This window comes from Garra rufa, chromosome 17, assembly GCF_049309525.1.
Source record: "Garra rufa chromosome 17, GarRuf1.0, whole genome shotgun sequence".
NCBI lineage: Eukaryota > Metazoa > Chordata > Actinopteri > Cypriniformes > Cyprinidae > Garra > Garra rufa.
In genome coordinates, this window is record NC_133377.1 from 20,465,088 (window position 1) to 20,480,450 (window position 15,363).

At 35.2% G+C, this 15,363-nt stretch overlaps 1 protein-coding gene across 1 annotated transcript in view; it reads left to right on the forward strand.

Annotated features, from left to right (window-relative positions):
• ptprua (protein tyrosine phosphatase receptor type Ua) overlaps positions 1-15,363 on the forward strand; it is a 404,456-nt gene that overhangs the window by 287,381 nt on the left and 101,712 nt on the right. Inside the window, exons 11-13 of the mRNA XM_073821437.1 lie at positions 9,726-9,927; positions 12,458-12,560; positions 13,554-13,887. Of these exons, the coding sequence (XP_073677538.1) occupies positions 9,726-9,927; positions 12,458-12,560; positions 13,554-13,887 (639 nt within the window). The remainder of the gene's footprint in view (positions 1-9,725; positions 9,928-12,457; positions 12,561-13,553; positions 13,888-15,363) is intronic.

Sequence of the window (15,363 nt, forward strand, 5' to 3'; positions counted from 1 at the left end):
TATACTGTAAATTATACAAATAACACTACACACACACACACACACACACACACACACACACACACACACACACACACACACTTTATATAACAATAAAGCGATTGTTGAGGCAAAAAAGTACATCGCTAGGCTGCTTAAGTTACAACGTTCGTCATTCACGGAATAAAAATGCCAACCCCGCACAGCGACATATCAAATATTGCATTAAACAGTGAAATCAGTACGCTCTAAAACACAACTTATTAAAAATAAAGGTAAATAATTATATAATCATATTATTAATTTACCTTATAATCCTGCTTGCTGCGAGGTGTGTGACCGCCTGGCGACGAGACCAGTGAAGAATCCAGAATGTTCGATGAAGTGAAAAAAATAAACAAACCGGTTGGGTCAAAATAACCCAACCCAGGTGTTCATAGTGAAAGAACCCCTTATAGTCCATTTGACCCAGCATGATCAACCCAACTGTGTGTTTACAGTGCCTCGAACAACCCAGAATTTTGACCCAGCACAATTAACCCAGCAATGTGTTTACAAAAATAACCCAGCACTTTTTAGAGTGTAATACAGTAACTAACAAAAGTGTGCCAGGTCATAACTAACTTAACCCTCCTGTTATCCTTGGGGTCAATTTGACCCCATTCAATGTTTAACGTATGTACATATATAATTGACTTTTTTTTTTTTTTTTGCTTCAGATTGAATGACTTTTCCTAATTTAATGGGGAAAACTTGGTAAACATAAAAGTAACATGATATTATTTGTTCAATGCCCTGTACACATTTTGTCACATCGGTGTTCTTTGGGGTCAATTTGACCCCAGGTTCTTTTAGCTGTATAAAACATAAGAAATATAAAAAATTTACACACATTTGTTTTGGGTGATATTGAGGTCACTATAACATGCTATGATTTTATAATATGCACTATAATTTTATATGTTAAGTATAATAATAATAAAAAATAAAAAAAACTAACACAACCATACCTGTAGTATTGCGAGAACCACTGTCAATTGAATTGCTCTCTCAATCGAAAATGGCCTCTACGCAAAGGTTTTCTGTCAGTGAGATTTTGTCACAGGTGTTTGACAGTGAAAGTTGGGGGGTGTTTCAGAGTGTTGTTAAGTAGTCAACACAGACATAAATTACCTGACACTAACCTTTTAGCAAAAAAAATATCATATTCTAGAGGTTTTAAATTTGGGGTCAAATTGACCCCAGTGGGAAAAAGGTGTTAGCGGATTTTAGGGTAACAGGAGGGTTAAGGCTAAATAACTCTTATAGTAACCATATCAATCTAATATTTAGCCTTTGAACATCTGAAGTGGTGTTTATACTATGTTTTTGGGCACTTAATTGCATGTTAATTTCATTAAAATGAAAATGCATTATAGTGTGTATATTACATGCAATTTGTTGAACTTTAGAGTGCTTTTTGGATCATTTAATAGGACATTTTATGTTGTCTTTGAAATATGGTAATGTCATTTCTATTGAAATATGTAGGTCATGTATTTAAATATAAAGTATTTGTAGTTACACATTTATAATTATGAAGTTGCAATTTAGTACATTTGAAATATACATGAACTTTAAAGGTAATAAATAACACACTACAGTTTAAATTATAATCAAATGCATGTGCATTTTGTCATAAAGCGTGACAAAAAATTATTAAAACATGATTTCATTTAACTATTAATTTGGTATGATCACAAAGGGAGTTGTATTAACAGTGTTAAGATCCATAAAAGTAAAGTCTCTTTATGTGCACCTAAGTGGCTTTCTCTTTCATTAATTTTATCTGCAAACACAGTTTTTAAAAAACATACTTTTCAGATTTGAAGTACACTACAAGGGGTCATTCAGTACAGTTAAGCGCACTTCGTTTTGAGTATTAGTAGACAAGGCCTTTTTGGCGTTTTCCAATATGTTTGTGTGTGTGAGTTTTTGGAGAGTTCTGACTGCGCTGTGAAGTACTGCTGATTTAAATTATTTGCTTCGTTAGTTATTGTATTGCATTGTTAATAAAAAGTTTAAATATCGGCACATTGTTGTGAGAAATGAATCATGTTCCTATTGTATTGATGACGCCACAGTTTATGCCGCATTCGATTCTGTGGGCAGAGGCATATTTCATTTGAGCTGTTATGCGGAATCATATTCACACAGAATTTGTTCGCAGAGTAGAGACTGGTGCAGGGTTTGTTTTTTATCCTCCCTCTCAGTCAGTCATTAGCGTGTGTAAACTCACTTCACCCTTCACAGAGTCTAGGTGTTCTTATGCTAATCATGTTGTACAGTAGTTCATTCTCCAGGCTTCAATTAGTCGAGGGACAAACATAATTGCTTATTTGCCTTGCAGAGGCTGTCGGATGGGGCGATTGTGTTTAAGTGCTTTAGTCTGCTAATTTTACTGCCTCAGTCCTCTTCAGTTATTTCAGCTGTCAGCATGTACACATGTAAGCGTCTGCTTAAGCTCAGCGCTCGTTTGGGAGCGACATGTGTAGCCTTAGTTCACTCTGCTGTTAGTTGGTAATGATTTCTCAATGGAGGATTTGCTGCATTTTCATAAAAGGCCATTTCAAAATAGAGTGTGCAATTTCTATTGATGGATCTTGAGAGGGATAATGAAGTTTCGCTGCACAGCCAAGGTAACGTTCAGATATTGTTGTATTAGAGATGTAATTCTGAACAAACAATAAGTGACTGATTGTACACAGAAATGAATATTCTGCCAGCATTTACTGATGTTGTTCCAAACTTAATCACTTTTATTGTTCTGTAAAACACAAAAGGTAAAATTTGTAACAGTGCACTGATAGCATTTCCATAAAACTACAATCAATGAGGAATGATGCATCAGGCTTTAAAAAGAATACAAAAGACTTGCTACATTTCATGTCTTCATATCATAAATATTATAGCTTTCTGTGAAGAATGTGCTCTAGGGGTCCTATTATGCTCTTTTACAAAGTCTTTATTTTGTTTTGGGGCTGCACTAGAACATGATCTCATGCTTAGTGGTTCAAAAATGCATTATTTTTCACATAATTTACATTATTACAATAGCTTTCTCCCCAGGCTGGGACAAATGTCTCGATTAGTTCCGGGTTTGATGAAGGCCCACTTTTTATTGGTTAGCTGTCCCATTGCGTTGCGATTGGCGAACACTGTTTCAGTCCTGCCACGTCCCTTCCCAAAGCAACTGTTAGCGAAAGCTAGATTATTATTTTACAGGATTTTTACACAAGTGCCTAAAACTTTTAACAGTACTGCTTTGCTGGTAGGTTTCTTTAAGCATCTTGGAGATGTTGCCACAGTTCTTCTGGATTTAGATGATGAGATTAGACCTCTGTGTGAAGCACTGTCTGTTTTCATACTCCTTGTGTCACTGATTATTATAATTAATGGCAAAATGAACGCTTGGAAATGTAAACTGATATTTCATACTGACACACTATAGCAAATGATAGAAATAGTTAAGTTTAAACCATTAGTTGAGGCACTAGTTAGTTAGTTAAAATACTAGTGTTCTAATAATTTTGGGCACCACCGTAGCTCTGATAATTAATGTAGTGTGATAATAAGTAAAACCAAAACATACAACAAAAGGTCCATGACTCTGCACCAGAAGTGACAGACACACCAGATGAAGAGCAGTCCTCCTCCAAACGGCCAGTAATCAGCTGAATCAGCTGGGGGTAAAAAAAACAAATTTAAAACAAATTAAAAAAAAAAAAACGGAAGAAAAATACTACGAACATTCCTTTAAAAATAAATTAATGTTAGTGTGTCTTAAAGGAGAAGTCCGGTGTGATATTGACCTAAAGCAGCCCGCCGGGGGGGCACACGAGTATTGCGGGGGGGCGCGGGCCATCAGCAGAAAAATAAATATAAAAACGTAAACAGCCAAAGGACGGGAGATGGGAGATGGATTGGTGTGTGAAAGAGAAGAGAAAACCATAGATGAATTCGCACAGACCCAGGCAGGTGCTGGTCATTCAAAAGCTCAATGCAGGGCTTCAAAGTTAATATTATTTGCAACTTTGTCGCGTCCAGCAGAGATGTCACTGACACTGCGCTCCGCTGAACTGCGGCATTCTGGCGCCTCAGTCTCGGTGTACTGTACAAATCGGCATACATTCACAAATGATAACTCAGTGGCAGAGTTCAGCTCATGCAGGGGCGTAATTTCCACTTGGGGCTTTTAAAAATCCTGTTTGTGTCCTCCCACTTTCAAATGGTTTTGTAAAAGTAATGTCTTGTATTGTAGAATGCACGCTCAGCGCCACTGATTCGCGCGATAGTTAAAATGAAACCGAAAGTAAAACGCGCAAGTGCATTCAAAAGCAATTTTAATAGCCCAGTTTACAGAGCGACTCCCCAATGCGCGCAAATTAGGCTACATAAAATATCGAAGCTGTTATTAGTATGTGGGCTATAATAAGTTGTATAGTTGTCTATAACTCTGTATCATGGTGGGAAAATTCGGTCTATTTGCACTTTGAATATTGAAAGAGTAGCCTACTTTGATTATGGCTCCATTTATTGTCTACACGACTAAGAAATAACTGTGTCAATTATTTTTTGTTATTTATACTGTAGATTATTTAAAAATGCAGTGGTTGCCTCTAATTTAAATGGCTGTACTTATAATAGAGAAAATAAACATCTTGTTCATGTACTCATATTTTCATTAATTCCTGTCCCTTGCTTAAGGCGTAAAATAAATATAAAAAAGGCTTTCAGAATCAGCCCATTTGCTTGTAAAACATCTGCAATCAGAATCAGCCATGAAGAATCAAGATCGGCACATTACTAAAAATAAATTGGGTGCTCCTATATATTTTTTTGTGCTCAAACTTTTTTACGTGGTAGCACTGTAAGCCCTGCTATGCCTTAGGACAGCATGAAACCTACAAAAAATATATAAATAAATATATAACATAGAGAATTATAATAAAAACAGTTATTCTCCCTGTGCTTTTTTTATATTTCAAGTGTTGCATGTGTTTTTCTCCTGTTGCTTTTTTTTTTTTTTTTTTTTTTTTGAACTAAGAAAGCATTAATTTTTCATTACGTTTAGTAAAATCGTTTATTAGTCTTAGGTGGGATAGGTATTTTTGGGAGGTTTAAAGGGGGGCGCAACCAAAAAAGTTTGAGAACCACTGACCTAAAGTGTAATGAATCATGATACCGAGTGTGAACTTACCTTTCATAGCTCATCTCGGCTTGTCCCCTGCACTACGCAATCTGGCACTAGTTAGCCGATGCTAACAACAGGTTTTTGTTGAGGGTGCATCTGGCATCGGACTAGCCATGTAAATAAAGCACTATTTTACACCATTTACGAGGCACACAGTAGCTCCACACTTCATTGGTAGACTTCCAAGGGCCCTGACATTTAAAACGAGACGTTGAAAACTTTGAAAAAGCACTGGTAGTTTATTTACAAGAAGATTTATACAGACAATACCTTCAGGAAATTTACCGTTCGCCGCCATCTTGAATTTAGCCACGATAAGTCGAGTGACGAGCAGGAAGGAAACTAAACTACTACTTCATAAAACTCAGTAGCTTCATCGTCCGACATCCTTGCAATTGCCAACTGTCTGCACTAACTCCAGTCCAAAAGTAACGCGAGTACTCATGTGACTTAGGGTTGTAGTTTCCTTCCTGCTCGTCACTCGACTTATCGTGACTAAATTCAAGATGGCGGCGAACGGTAAATTTCCTGAAGGTATTGTCTGTATAAATCTTCTTGTAAATAAACTACCAGTGCTTTTTTCAAAGTTCTCAATGTCTCGTTTTAAATGTCAGGGCCCTTGGAAGTCTACCAATGAAGTGTGGAGCTACTGTGTGCTTTGTAAATGGTGTAAAATAGTGATTTATTTACATGGCTAGTCCGATGCCCGATGCACCCTCAGCAACAACCTGTTGTTAGCATCGGTTAACTAGCGCCATATTGCGTAGTGCAGGGGACAAGCCGAGATGAGCTATGAAAGGCAAGTTCACACTCGGTATCATGATTCATTACACTTTAGGTAAATATCACAGTGAAGCTATCTACACTGTATGATGAATAAATCTCCCTTTGAAATGGACTTTGAGATTTGTAACTTTGTAGATGTTTTTTTATTCCCAAACATACGCACCACACACTGACCAAAATTCAAAAAGTGAAAAAGCATAATAGGACCCCTACTCTGGTAATAGTCTAGTACAGTTCCTCACAGCTGGATCACTAAGTGAATGTGTTAAATTTGAACAAAGCATCACTGAATGATTCATTAAGATTCATTTAAACAATCTAACAAAAACAAATGATTCTCTCACAAACCTGACATTGCTTTTTTTTCTAATAAACTTGTACAATTTTGAGTGGATTAAAACTTTAATATACATCTGTTTTGCACCAATGAGTCCAGAAACATTGTCTACATACACAAACACAGATTCTTGGATAATGCATTGCAATCAGTTGGTCCTATTTTATAATTGCACATGTGTTCTTCTGTGATAAGTTCAGTACTCAAAGCTGTTTCTTTTATTTTTCGTTATATTGAAATTGTATTGTTACTTGATATTGATAGAACTCAACAAAAACAAACTGAAAAAAAATGTACCCTTGTCATATAAAATGTAAAGCAATGATTAAATCAAAGTAAATTAGTAAATCAAAACATGTCTTTAACACAATTGTATATTTTGTAATTTCATCCTTAATATTCTCATGCAGCATTTTATTTTATTTATTTATTTATTTTTTACCCTGAGGGTTCTTGGCTTCTAGCAGTGATTTCATGTGAATGGGACATTATAATTTATTTGTTGTTTTAATTTAATGTAAAACTTTTTGGAGAGAATCTTGAATAGGAAGCTACTGTATTTAAAGAAACATTTTCATGGTATGTCAAATTTACAATATGTTTTGCATCTTCAACAGTCAACTAGAGAACGCAGGGTTGTTCAATTTCTTGAATGTTGTCTTGATAAAGTCTTGTTTGAAAGTTAACAAAAAAGTTTTAAAAGTTTGACTTTGTCAATGTTTATCCACTGATAGACAGAAATAACAATAGATTGATATTCTTCAATGTCTCAATGACAGCAGCTTTACAGGAACCACACATTAATTTCTCTGAGCTCTGGGAGCTCTGTTAAGCAGGGCAAAGACAACTTAATGAAAAATAATAAAATCTATAGAATGTTAATATAGGATAATCTTAAATTAAATTCCATCTAGGTTAACTTAATTTGAGCAACTCGTCAGTTCTGTTGAACACATTTTTGTACATCAAATTGAAACAGCCTCTGCTTGTGATTTCTCTTTTTTTGTGATGTGTCATATAACCACAGTATTTCAGATCACATATGAAGTTAACCTTCTTGCAAGTTCTTTTGCAGTATTTTTATTTTTATTAAAATTTGAATTGTGAGTCACACTTTGGCTTCCCTGACTTCCCTAAAGAGTATTGCAGAGGGCAGCAGCAACGCAGATTCAACCGATTTGTCAAACAGCTTGTAGTTGAGACAGTAATTTTAAATCTAAAGTGTGAACGACCGGTGCTAAAATATGGGGTTTCATTACACCTTAAAGTGTTTATTGGTGTCTGTAGGGATGCCACCCAAGTCCGATGCTCTTCATGTTTCACATGGGCTTCTACATCTGAGAAAGAAATATTTAACTGGTCTAACAAAATTATGTATATTTTTTTTTTTTTACTTTTCGCCCTTTTTACCCTACCCAAATTATTTATGATGTTATTAGTGGACATTTTATTATATTGAGTTAGACTGGAAATTTCTGTCTGTTTTTTTTTTTTTTTTTTTTCTTGTTCTTGAGGTAGAATTTGGTAAATTTGCTGCTTAACCAATTAGTCCCTTTATATCTAGTCAAAACCATTTTTTCCCAACTAATTTTACATTGTGCAGACATGAACTTATGTGTGATAAACTAATGTGTGATATGACTACAGCTGCTTCTGACTCAGATTTTTTTCTAGTTGATTAATGGTTGTTAATTTAAACCATTAGTCGACTGATTGCATGCTTATATTAATTTAATTACTTAAATATATACTTGGAAGGTCTTTAATATGTAGCATATTCCAAGCTCACACAATAAAGTTTGCAGCAAGTCACCCACAAAATTAATGACTATGAACGTATCGGAATAAATAGTAAGGAGATATTTTAATTATTTATTAAAGAACTAATGTTTTCTAAATCAGTGTTGGATTCAAATATGTTGACAGTGTTGATGTGGACACAGATTACATAATTAAATATTTTTTTTGTTTGTTTTCAGTTTGAATGCTGAACGCTGAGTTTCGGTTCATTTTGGAGACTGAGATGACAGAAAACGCATCTTGTTTGTTTTCCTTATTTTACAAAAGCACATTTTGTTGATACTGTGAGTGTATACAAATAAAAGTAGACCCTTTACAGTTTTGAATGATGTATTAATCTTATCTGTATGAGCAAAAATGACAGCAGATTTCCATTGTTGTAAGGAAACAAAAGAGGGTATTTTTATCATATAATAGAGAAAATAGTTATTCTTTGAATCATTGTCATTAGTAGCATATGCATTTACCACAATCATTTCCTGAGACTCTGCATGAAAATATACCTGCCTGCTGAGTTATATATTTTATATGACATATATTGAATGGTTCAGATTTATATATGAATAAAAAGATGTGACTCCTCCTGCATGGATGAAAATGGAACCATTAATTCTCAGCGAGGCATAAATGAGCCGAACTTATTTCTGAATGTAAACTTTTAGACCAAACTTTTAGACCAAACTTTTGGTCTGTACTGTAGATATGAATTCAACTGAAAAAAACTTGTGAAAAAATATCTTTCAGGTGGTCAAATAGCAAATAGCAAATAGTGGAGCTCTGCAGCCACCTACTGGTAAAAGTGATTTTTTTACTTTTAAAACTGGATTTTCCAAAAGATGGGCAAAAATCTTACACTAAACCATGTGAAATTATCCATGTTATCCCCATGAATTAAAGTTAGAAATGTGGGTCTTTTATAAAGTGAATTTTACATAAAAAAGCAGTTTTTGTATAAAAACCAATTAAAAAAAAATATTTATTAATTTATATATATTTAAAATATATCACTAACCCACTGAAAACTGCACAAATGTAGAGTAAAAACTTTAATACACAGAAAAATATACTGTTGATGTTTGGGTCTCAAAATTAGTTGCTTTAACTTGATTGGTTTCTCAAACCTTTTAATATTGATTGCTGCATTTCTTTTGTTCACTGCAAAAAATGCCTTTCTAGCTTAGAATTCTTTTCAGCCAAAATATCTACAAATTCTTAAATCAAGAAGTATTTTCTAGACAAGTAAAAATGATTGTCTTGTTTTCAGCAAAAAAAAAAAAAGTCAAAATTAAGTGCATTTTTGCTTAAAACAAGAAAATTATTTTTACTTGTCTAGAAAATCCTTCTTGATTCAAGAATTTGTACATATTTTGGCTGGAAACAAGACAAAAAAAAATCTAAGCTAGAAAAGCATTTTTTTGCAGTGTTATATTAACAACAGTGCATTGAATAATATTTGTAGCATAAAGTGCGCATTCAAAGATGGTAATGTAGGTGAAGACATCAGGCATTGTTGTGGCTAAAGTGAAGATGCAACACTAGAGTAGAGACCTATCATTTCCTCTAAGCTCACTGTCTGTTTCCTGTTTTCAGATCAGCTACCAGAGCATCGAGTCTTCAGATCCCAGCATCAACGTTCCTGGCCCACGGCGCACTGTCTCCAAACTAAAGAATGAGACTTATCATATGTTCTCCGGGCTTCACCCTGGCACCACATACCTGGTGTCTGTTCGTGCCCGCACCGCCAAGGGCTTTGGCCAGACGGCCCTAACCGAAATCACCACCAATATCTCAGGTGAGGAAATACGCATTGCCACAAGGTATTCTGGAATATGAGAGCCATCAGGAAACCTGCAGCATTGCTGGCTTACTGCAGTGTCTCTCTGAATCTAAAGTATGTAATTATAAGTTTTCCACTAGAAGCTAGATGGGCTTTGGTTTTATCGCTGGAATGAATGTAAGATGCCTGCGAGGGACTTTTAATTGGTTCAGGATTTATTCCGACTTTATTTGGACTTCATTTAGACGTAATCGCAGCCAGGCAAAAGCTACTCTTTTGGCGAGATTGACTCTCTGAACAGCAGAAATATTGATACCAAGGTTTACCCAGGCTTAAGTCGACAAACTGAGGGGAGAACCGTGCAAACTGAAGGGAACATGGCAGATCCTTTTGGGAAATCGTTTTTCCACCAATGAACTTATAGGCTTTTGGTGAGAGTCTCTGTCTTTGCATTTTGCAGCTCAATAAACTGAAAATTAAAGAGAAGCTGATTAGTCTCACCCCTTTGATAGTTCCAACCAAACAATCAACATTATTTGGACAATGCTGTTTAAAGAGCCTCATAAAAGTAATAGTTCACCCAACAATTCTGTCCTATTGTTTGCCCGCGGCACTCCAAGCATGGTGGAACTGTCAAGCATTTATAAGCATTTAAAAAACATATTTAGGTGTTTATTTTATTACGTTTTATCTATTTTGATTACGTTACATTCAGTTTTTCCCCTCCTCATGCACTAGACACTAACTTTAGTTTTAGAAAAAACCTTTATTACTCTGAAGATTTTAAAGAAGGGTTTGTTCATATATCATTTGCCAGATTTATATAACATTTCATTCTTAATACATGGTGAGTTTTTTTCGGTTTGTTTGTTTCCTATGGTGGTTTCCACCACTGCACTGAAAAAAATGCCTTTCTTACTTAAATTCTTTTGTCTTGTTTCCAGCTGAAATATCAAAAAATTCTTAAATCAAGTAAAAATTATTTTCTTGTAATCAAAAAAAGCTTTTTTTTACTTAAAACAAGACAATACTTTTTACTTAGAAAATCCTTCTTGATTTAAGAATTTTAGAAAATTCTAAGTAAGAAAAGCATTTTTGCAGTGTGAATAAAAATAAAACAACGTAATTGCAACTTTTTATCTCACAGTTCTGACTTTTTTTTCTAGATGTGATATAAACTTGCCATTCTGTGTTATAAAGTCAAAAATGCAGGATTTAAACTAAAAAATAAGTCAGAACACAATTCTGAGTTTATTTCTCAGAACTGCAACTTAATGTCTCACAATTTAGATTTTTTTTTTTTTCGCAAGTACATATTTCTCAATTCTGACTTTATTTCTCAGAATTGTAAATGTATTTATCAGAAATGCAACTTATAACTATAGAAATGCAAATAAATCTTTATAGCTCACAATTCTGGCTTTTTTCTTGCAATTGTTCATAATGTTTAGTTTTTCTTATTTTGTCGCGGAAACAGGCTTCCATAATTTTCTGACTTCTAGAGTTATAAAAACAGATACAAAATTCTCCCTTGTTGTCAAAAAAAAAATAAAAATAAACATGACTCTGTTCAGGTTTCTGTTCTAAAAATGCATGCAAATAATGGCATATTCATATTCAACTTTTTTAAAAAATAAGTGTTTGTGCCTGACTTTTTGTTATAATTAAATGCTGCAGTTGTTATAATTAAATGCTGCAGCTTTTTATTTTATTTATTTTATAACTGTTTCTTTAAATATCTTCACACACACGCAATAATCCAGCTGTACTATGAGTGAAACTTTTCTTTGTTTTTATTTGTGTGTGTTTCTTTTGAGCTTTGCTCCGTCAATTGTATCATCCCTCAATCCTCAGATCTAACACTAGCACTGTGATGGCAGCCCTTGTTCTTTCTACTCTAGATTTTCTGCTTGTTTTGGTATGCTGAAGGCTGAGACATTGACCCGTTTCCCTGTACCGGCTCACTAATTGACTTCCGATAATAAGCAGGAATGGGAGCAGAAGCTCTGTTCTACGCTCTACCCTCAAGAGACTTTATAAAGGACTGTGGATCGCTGTCATCCGCCTCCATTACTGTGTTTCATCGCCCTTGTGTGGCGCGCTCTGTCTGGGGCGGGTTTTGTTCTCTGTGGAGCAAGGGATTCAAGTCGATGGAAAACCAAGACTAATTTGAAAGATTTGTGTGTGTTACAGTTGCTGGGTGGTTAGGGCATTTTTTTTAAAGAACAGATCAAAAATTAAACTTCTGTCATTATTTACTCATCCTCATGTCATTCTAAAGCTTTATTTTAAGTCCCTGTTTACTGATGATATTTCCCTCCAGTGAGCTGTTAACTGCAACTGAATCATAGAGTCAAACTCACTGACTGAGTGACTGAGTGAGTCAGTAAGTTGAATGATTTAAAAATAAATCATTGTGGACTAGCACAAAAGAATGACTGGTTCGCAAGTTAAGTTCTCAAGTATCTCAAGCAGTAATTATGCTCTCTTCTTAATCACATCTAAAACAGATCAGAAATTGTTTGTTCTTGCGTTTTCCTCACAGCGCCTGCGTTTGATTATGAAGACGTCCCCACTCCACTGAGTGAATCTGAGAGCACCATAACAGTCCTCCTGCGTCCAGCCTTGGGGAGAGGAGCACCTGTTAGGTAATAACCCCAATACAATACAGTTGAGGTCAAAAGTTTACATCCCCCTGGCTCAGTTATACTAACTAAACTGCCTGCTTCTTCTGAAAAAAATCCTTCAGGTCCCACATTTATTTATTTATTTATTTTTTTGCGTATGATCTGTATGATTTTGAGATATATCTTTTCACACTGAGGACAACTAAGTGGCTCATATGCAACTATTGCAGAAGGTTAAAATGCTCACTGATGCTCCAGAAGAAAACACAATGCATTAAGAGCCAGACTTTTGAACAGAATCGAGATGTGTACCTTGATCTTATAATGTATATATAAATATTATTATTATTGTCCTTTAGAGACTACAAAAGATAGTTACATGACAAAATAAGTTACATTTTTTTACCCTGATCTTTAAATTCAAAAAAGTTTTCACCCCCTGGCTCTTAATGCATGGTTTTTCCTTCTGGAGCATCAGTGAGCCATTAAACCTTGCATATAAGTCCCTCAGTTGTCCTCAGTGTGAAAAGATGGATCTCAAAAACATACAGTCATTGTTGGAAAGGGTTCAAATACACAAAAATGCTGAAAAACCAAAGAATTTGTGGAACCAGAAGGATTTTTCTGAAGAACAGCAGGCAGATTAACTGTTCAGGACAAACAAGGGCCTCATGAACAACTATCACTAAATAAAAAACACAGCTGTGGATCATTCAGGTAACAACACAGTATTAAGAATCAAGGGGGTGTAAACTTTTGAACGGAATCATTTTTATAAATGCAACTATTATTTTCTTTTGCGGACTATATGTAAACATCTTTAATGTGAAATATCTTATTCAGGTCAGTACTAAATAAACAATAACATGCATTTTGTATGATTCCTTTTATTTTGCTAAAATAAATAACATTTAGCAGATTCTCAAAGGAAGAGGTAAACTTTTGACCTCAACTGTATATCAAATAATTTAAAAACAGTTCAGTGTGTAAAGTCTGCTCCATCTTCCTGTACAGTACCTATCACGTGGTTGTGGTAGAGGAGGACGGCTCCAGACAGGTGAGGCGGAGGGAGTTGGGTCACATTGAGTGTTTCCCTGCTCCTTCCTCCCATGGGGAGAGTCCAGGAGGAGGAGGAGGAGGAGGAGGAGGAGGAGGAGGAGGAGGAGGAGGAGGGGCAAGTGGTGCCCCGCCTCATTACTACACAGCTGAACTCACACCCAGCAGCTTACCCGAGGCTACACCATTCACCGTAGGGGACAACCACACCTACAACGGCTACTGGAACACACCTTTGGACCCCGGCAAGAACTATCTCATCTACTTCCAGGCCTCCAGTAACTTCAGAGGGGTGAGTGATCACTTGTTAGTACAAGTTTTCTTGGATAAAATTTGGAAAGAGAAGCCAATGAGAAGGAGCAAGACGATAGAAGTATTCCATAAATGTAACTGTTAGATTGATTGATTGATTGATTGATTGATTGATTGATTGATTGATTGATTGATTGGATGAATTAATGAATGAATGAATGAACGATTGAACGATTGGTTGGTTGATTGATTGATTGATTGATTGATTGATTGATTGATTGATTGATTGATTGATTGATTGATTGATTGATTGATTGATTGATTGATTGATTGGATGAATTAATGAATGAATGAATGAACGATTGAACGATTGGTTGGTTGATTGATTGATTGATTGATTGATTGATTGATTGATTGAGGAAAGTCTTAATATGCCCTACAATTTGGGCCAAACAATAATCCAAATATTGTATACTGTTATGAAGAGAGAAGGCAGTGTCTTTTAAGCATATTACCACTGAATAATACATTGTTGCTAACCACCCAATCGGATAATATGTATTTACATTTTTATTAGCAAGCATACTAGACTTGTCTAATCTTTGATCTTCTATCTTGAAATCTACATTGGGGAAGAATCAAAGGCATATGCAGTCAGTAATAACTTTGTGAACCCTCTGAAAGTCTATTTTTTCTGTATTTGCTTGCAAATGTCTGATGTAAGACGTAATGACTTACCTTATAGCACAAAACAGCTGTACTGTCAACCTACAACTTTTTCGAAAGCTATTTGGAGTCAAAAAGGCAAATGATCCCAATAGATTTTGCAGGAGTTTACAACACAAGACAGAGATTTACAAAGCTGGAAAAAGCTATGAATGCATTGCTGTTTTCGTGAACCCACATTACAATACACTGTCTACAAATGTAGAATATTTTGGACTGTTGCTACTCTCTCTTTGAACGGGAATCCAAAGATCACTGTCAGATCACAGTGCACAACCCTGAAAGCTCCCAATGATAAGAGCAAAAACCCTTCAGAAATCTCAACAAACAGAATTAATTTAAATTAATGGAACCCAATGCTGTTTAAGAATGAGGAATTTATTACAATTTCCCAAGACCACCTGAATGTTTCAAAGAACTTCTAGGAAAATATTCTGTGGACAGCTGAGCATTGAAAAAAAAAAAAAAAAAAAAAAAAAAAAAACACTTTGCTTTGAGAAAAAAAAAATGCAACAACAAAAACCTCTTTCCAACTGTGAGGCATGTTGGATGAAGCTCTGTGGTTTGTTGTGGCTTCACTGCCTCAAGGCCTGGACACTTTTCAATATTTTAGGCAACAATGAATTCAAAAAGTGCCAAAACTTTTACAGCAAAATGTGTCACAAGTTAATGGCTTTGGAGAGTGATGCAACGACCCAAAACACAGAAGTAAATCAACTAGAAAATATGTCCTGTGATGCTGTGACATAATTGAAAGAGGGCTGTACTAACAAGACAACCCAGAAATATT